This window comes from Nelumbo lutea, chromosome 2 (genome assembly GCF_056320005.1).
Source record: "Nelumbo lutea isolate HS-2025 chromosome 2, American lotus-T2T, whole genome shotgun sequence".
Classification (NCBI taxonomy): Eukaryota; Viridiplantae; Streptophyta; class Magnoliopsida; order Proteales; family Nelumbonaceae; genus Nelumbo; species Nelumbo lutea.
In genome coordinates, this window is record NC_142685.1 from 50,479,809 (window position 1) to 50,486,472 (window position 6,664).

General features: G+C 37.7%; 1 protein-coding gene across 1 annotated transcript; it reads left to right on the forward strand.

The window, feature by feature from the left end:
- Nucleotides 1-88: 88 nt before the first annotated feature.
- FES1C (Fes1C) lies at nt 89-5,709 on the forward strand. Its single transcript, XM_088970500.1, has 6 exons — nt 89-511; nt 1,036-1,178; nt 1,271-1,321; nt 4,062-4,283; nt 4,366-4,468; nt 4,800-5,709. Exons 1-6 carry the CDS (start codon nt 426-428, stop codon nt 5,323-5,325), a joined length of 1,131 nt encoding a protein of 376 aa, XP_088826626.1. The 5' UTR covers nt 89-425; the 3' UTR covers nt 5,326-5,709.
- Nucleotides 5,710-6,664: the final 955 nt, after the last annotated feature.

A 6,664-nucleotide genomic window follows, 5' to 3' on the forward strand; every position in this document is an offset into this window, starting at 1 on the left:
CTGTACTGAAGCACAAGTTGGGCCGGACTGAATATGAGTTGGGCCAGCCAAGTTGCAAAATAGGTATGGGACACGTGACGTGGACGGTGGAAGGTGGAACCGTGGAACACCGAGTCTCGCCGCTGACCATCGGTTCAAGTTCAACTATACCAGATCCTTCCTGAGTTCTCTCGGACGCGGAGTTCTTCCGCTCCGCTACAAAATCAAACACCTTCATTACTCTAATTCTTCCAGAAGGATCGTAAGATCGAGGGATTTATTCTTCTATAAATACGGACTCTGTTTATTTGATCTGAAGATTTTCCTTCGTTCCAAATCTTCCGAGTGACACACAGTTTTCAAGGTTTGCGGGTTACAAGAGCAGAAGCGGCATTCATTCCTTATCTGTCTGACTGTCTCTCTTTATAGGGTTTGTTTTCGTAGCAATGGCCAAAGAAGGACCGAATTGGGAAGGCTTGCTGAAGTGGAGTCTCGCACACTCTGATGGAACTCGTCCCCCACGCAATTTGAGGTCTCTCTCTCCTTCTCTCTCTGAAATTGGAATTAATTTGTAGATAGGACAGTTTTTTTTCCTTATTTTAGTTGGGTTGGCGCTGTTTCCTATTACTACTTCATACTAGTTATAGTCGAAGCTTATTCGAATTTTTCAGTGCTAAAATGCAGACTGCTTGCTTTATGAGTTTTTCTCTTAGGAACGCATTGCAAGTACCTTGCTACAACAGGACTCTGAAGAATAAACCGATTGCATTATAAACTTTCGCTTGTTTTTCTTCCTTCTTTACTTTCCCTTCTTTTATTTGGACTGTTAAATACAATATGTACCGACAATGATATTAGTCAATGGAAAGCCATCTGCTTTTGGACTTTTCTCACAATCATAGTTCTAGATACTTTCAATCATAGTAGTCATACCTATTAATCCATATGAGAACCTATTTGAATTTTAGTTCAACTGCACAAACTGAAAAACTGGGCGGTTGTTATATAGACTCACAAGTGGTGGATGTTATTATTTATTTAATTCTTGTTTGTCAGCGAGGAAGACCGAAAATGGTTCATGGAAGCTATGCAGTCACAGACCATTGATGTTATTAAACGAATGAAAGAGATGACTCTTGTAATGCAAATTCCCGAGCAAGTCTTGGAGTCTCAAGGTGTTACTGCAGCAGACGTAGAAGGTGCTACATTTGATATTCCATATTACTGAACTTCCATTGCTATTCCATAGAAGGTGCTACATTTTTACTCACCCGGCTTTACAACTTGGCAGATATGTTAGATGAACTGCAAGAGCATGTTGAATCCATTGACATGGCTAATGGTAGGTTTGCTACACTCGTCTCATTTATCTTTTTATTTCTTCTCTCTTCCAATGTTGGATGGTGAAATGGAAGATGAAAGTGAGTTCTCTTTCTTTCTTTCTTTTTTTGTCTTAATTAATCTTCTAGCAGAAATCCCCTGTGACACAAACAGATAATAAGTCAGATAAAACACACAGAATGTCAACTATATTTCCATGTTAAGTCATAAACATTGTAAACATGATTTCGTCTAGAAAATTATTTGTTTATTTATGTAATTAGACAATTAACATAAGAATTGCAATCATGATGTTTGAATTAGGAGGACTAAAACCAACTTTTCAAAACCACCAATAGATTGATAGGGAAAGGTTTGTTTTTAGAAAGGAAAAAAGTATAAAATAATGATAGAAGTTTTAGTGCCATGCAAAAAAGAAACGGCAATGAAATTTTACTGTGATGGAAAAGAAAACTACATTATTTTGAAAAGCAGAGAGGATCAAGGGAAGGAAGAAGAAATTGAGATAAACTACATTATTTCTTTTTGTATACCTCTTGTATACTGCCTTTTCTTTTTTAATAAAAATTACCTTACCTTCTTTAAAAAAAACGGCTAAAACTAGGTCCTCAAAGACCCATCTATGTCTATGTCAGAAGGATCTGCTTTCAGTCATAGATTAGAACTAGAAAACAAAAGGCTTGCCTGGCAGTCAGCAAGTTAAAACATGAGAAAGTCCATTCCATTGAAATCGGATAAGAGTGTTTCATGTGTATCTGAATTTCATTAAAGTTCTAAGGTTAGGTGCGGTAATATTATGAGCTTTAACCAATTGAACTAACAGGAAATTATTTCTTCTAGAGCTTAGATTGATTTGCATATTGCTATGTATGTTAGGCGTTTGTTTTAATTATTTTCCTCATATGTGGTTCCTCACTTTATTCAGGCACATGTCCATGCCTCAAGCTCTAGGAACTTTTTTGCATTTAGCCTATACTTCTCGTTTTGGAGCTGGTCTAGTTGGAAAACAATACCAGACTACTAGTGCATGCTCTATTTTTTTTTATTTATTTATTTGGGTAAGAAAACCAAAGCAGTATAGAAACCAAGCGACAAGACACAACCTAACCAGGAGAACCTGAAACACCTGCAACAAATGAGCTATCAAGGGCTGCATCAGCAGCCACCAAACCAGATAACCAATCAAGAGGAGAACTCCAATCAGAAAGAAGGCCTTCCTTGCCTTTGGCAGCAAGGGCATGGACAGTCAAAATGTTTCTTCGGCTAACATGGATGAACCTAACATTGAACCCTGTTAAACTGTAAATATCCTGCAGGAAAGGCCAAACTACTGGAGAGCAATCAAAAGAACAGGAAGATAAAGCCTTTACAACGTTCAGTAAGTCAGCTTCCAACCAATTACTTTTGAAGCCCATGGCTTTAGCAGTCAAACAGCACACCCTTATAGCAAAAACTTCAGCATACTCTGCTGAGATGGCCTTACATGGCCCATATTTTGCAAGCAAAAAAGAACCAGAACCAGTCTTTTAACACAAAACTGAGTGCATTCTCTATTCCATTTTGGTGGACTTGAATAGCCTTCTATACTTAGTTTTTGGGTTCAGTAGGTTGCTTAGGTCAGATTTAGCATTAGCATGTTTCTCTTGCACAGATGTGTTATCTTGCTACAAAATCTTTTATTCGTTAACATGTACCTGGTTGTCCTTGTCTTTTATGAGTCTCCATGCAATGTTGTGTTAAGTGTAGAAATGGAAACCCCCATTCATCAAAAAAAAAAAAAAAAAGATTAGTGGCAACCCCCGCCTCCGTGGTAGAAAAAGATGTAGATATAGGATATCAGCTTTATGAAAAACTTGTAGTATGCACATCCTCTAAAGAGATGGCCTGTTCAATTTTTCCAAGCATCAGCTGTACTTCAAACCAATTGCTTCCAGACATTCTGTTGTTTCTTCCTTTCTTTCATAAGCTCAAACAAATAGTAATTGGTTATTGGCCGATTACTTCTTACAGTCCTACAAATGCTCTAAATTGATACTGTATGGTGACTGTCATCTAGACTGGTGTACATATGCTTTGTTGGATTGATTATTCATATCCTGTTGGATCATTTTCCGAGTTGGAATTTGTTTCACCTCATCAATTCTATCTGCTATCTTTTGTTTTTTTTTTTTATTATAGAAATGTTTAAAAATGCAGCCCAGTGCACGAAGCTCCTGCCAATGCGGGGTCTAGGGAGGGACAGATGTGTTATGCTTTATTTACTCCACCTCCAGCTGTCAAGATTATGATCTATAACTATGGCTTAGTTCAGTTCCATTGGAAAGAATGTTTTCTTTCCCTAACTTTTTATGTTAAAAAATAAGGACCAAGGGAAGATTTAGTGGGCATAAGCTATGTGGAATGAAGACATGTTATTTGACGTTCTTCATGTTTGAATATGCAAGTTCACCATATAAAATGGTTTCATTACTGAAGAGTTGATAAAGAACCACGTTTGGTTTTCATGGAATCTTTCTAATTTTCATTTTTTGATAGATTTCTTTTTTTTTCTTTTAATTTTCATTAATCATTAACAATTTGATAATGGTTTTGTTTTAGATGATTGATTCATGTAGATTCCAAACCCCTTATCTAATTTATTTTTGTTCTCTAGCAAAATTGTATGATATGTGATAATGAGGATGGAAATCTATATATGTTGTTAAATGGGACTTGCTTATTATCTTCTGTTGGTTGTGCAGATCTTCATTCAATAGGTGGTTTAGTACCTCTTCTAGGTTACTTGAAAAACTCCCATGCTGGCATCCGAGCAAAGGCTGCAGAGGTTGTAACCACCATTGTTCAGAACAACCCCAGGAGTCAGCAACTTGTGATGGAGGCAAATGGTTTGGAACCTCTCCTCCATAATTTCACGTCAGATTCTGACATAACTGTTCGGACCAAAGCACTTGGTGCAATATCATGTAAGTAACCCCCCCCCCCCCCCGCGGCTATTATTAAGTTTGGTCAAGCTGCTTACAATTTGCTGCTTGTATGGTCTTTCAGCTCTTATACGACACAGTAAACCTGGGATTTCTGCATTTCGTCTAGCAAATGGTTATGCAGAATTGAGGGAGGCATTGGGATCAGAAAATGTCAGATTTCAACGGTATTCATTCCAAAGATTTTCCAGATATTTTTATTTGCTCTTTCATTGGCCTTATGTAGCCATGTTTTGTTTTGACTTCATAATCTTCACTGCATGATTATTGAAAAGTTGGTGAGCTTACTTGCATTTAATTAATTTTTAGAAAAACTTGTGCTTCCTGCCTTGTGGTTGACGTATCAACCTGATCCAGTACCTTCTCTTTTGCTTATTTTAATGGGTTTATGCTAGTTTGCCCCTATTGCTGCCTGCCCTTCGGTTGATATGACTGGCACCTTATTTTTCATGTATTTCTCTCTGAATGACTGTTTTCTAATAAATAAGCCATTTACAGGAAGGCACTCAACCTGATCCAGTACCTTCTGCACGAAAATAGTTCTGATTGCAGCGTGGTCACAGAATTAGGATTTCCTCGCTTGATGATGCACTTAGCATCAAGTGGTGATGCAGATGTACGAGAAGCTGCACTTAGGGGCCTTCTGGAACTTGTCCAAGACAGAAAAGGTGAAAGCGGAAGCGTTTTTACCGAAGATGATGAGAAGCTAAAGCAAATTCTCCAGGATCGGATAAAAGCTATCAGCTCCATGTCCTCCGATGACCTTGGGGCCGCCAGGGAGGAAAGGCAGCTTGTTGACTCCCTGTGGAACGCCTGTTATAATGAGCCATCTTCTCTCCGAGAGAAAGGTTTACTTGTTCTGCCGGGAGAAGATGCACCCCCACCTGATGTTGTCAGCAAGTTTTTTGAACCTCCGCTGAGAGCCTGCGCTGCTGATAGAGACCCAACCAGCAAAAAGAAAGAGACACCTTTGCTATTGAGGGCGGGTCCGAGCACAGGTGGTGATGCAAGTACTGATACCTAAAAATGAGGAAAGCACATTCAAGAAATTAGAGCTACAAATGGTATGTATCCGTTTTGTCCAAATTCAAATTGGAATCCATTTTGATTATGGCGATCCCAATTTGATCCCGTTTAATTGGATTATGGCAATCCGATTGAGGCGATCGATCTGATAATTTTTAAATTTATAAGTTTGTAATAGTTGGTTTGTTTACTGAAGAGCCATGGATTTTAGTCAGGAGAAGTTATTTTGAAGTCATGAATATGCTATACAATGTTAAAGGTTTTTTTTTTCATTCTATACAACATTTTATGTCCTTTTGAATTCATTTCTTGTTAATGATATACAATATTTCGGATTCATTATTTTATATTTAATGGTATTCAGTATGCAATTCTATTTAAACCTCCATCAGAATTCAATGGATAAAGTATTTATTTAAAAGTTCAAATCCAAATACTGACGTATAAAAAATATCTGGTTTTATGTCAGTGCGAAGTGGTTCAAAATTTTCATGCCCACTTTGCACTCAGTTCATTTGTTTGAACAATGCAAATAACAATACAATTTTTGTGGATGTTTGGCACTTTCGTCAATGCAATACCAGCTGGTTTCACAATTAAGTTCTTGAAAAATTGATGGAGTTTTCTAAAAGAGGATATATAATGGCAGTCTTCTAGTTTCACTCTTAGCTGCTTTAAAAAGAAGTTTAAACTTCACTTTTATCTCTCTAATTCCTAAGCAAAAGTGGGCTGAGGAACTTGAGGACTTCAGGCCGATCAGTCTTATTGATAGTTTTAACAAAATTTTATCCAAAGTGCTTGCGAGAAGGACGAAACCAGTCATGGGTTATGTTGTTTCAGAGTTCTAGGGTGCTTTTATTCAGGGAAGACAGCTGGAAGATGGGGTTCTAACAACAAGCGAATTAATACTGATTCTCGGATTAAGAGTGGAAGAGCTGGATTGTTGTGTAAAATGGTTCTTGCAAAACCCTACGATCACGTAAATTGGGGTTTCTTGGATATATATTAAGGAGGATGAATTTCAGTTCAAAGTGGAGGAATTGGATGAAAGTGTGTATTACAAGAGTTTGAGGGGTCTGAGATAAGGTAGATAAGGTGATCCTTTTTTTCCATGTGATGGAAGTTTTGGGAAAATAGACTTTGAGAGCAATTTGCAGACAACTCGGTTTTCTTCCCCAATGCTTTGCGGGAGCAACTTGATTTTTTGATGGCAATATTATAGTGGTTTGAAGTAGTCTTTGGCCTACGTTTGAATGTGCAAAAAGCGAACTGGTTGTAGTAGGTGAGGTACAAGAATTAGAAAGCTGGGTTGATTCATGTTGTTTCAAAATGGGAAA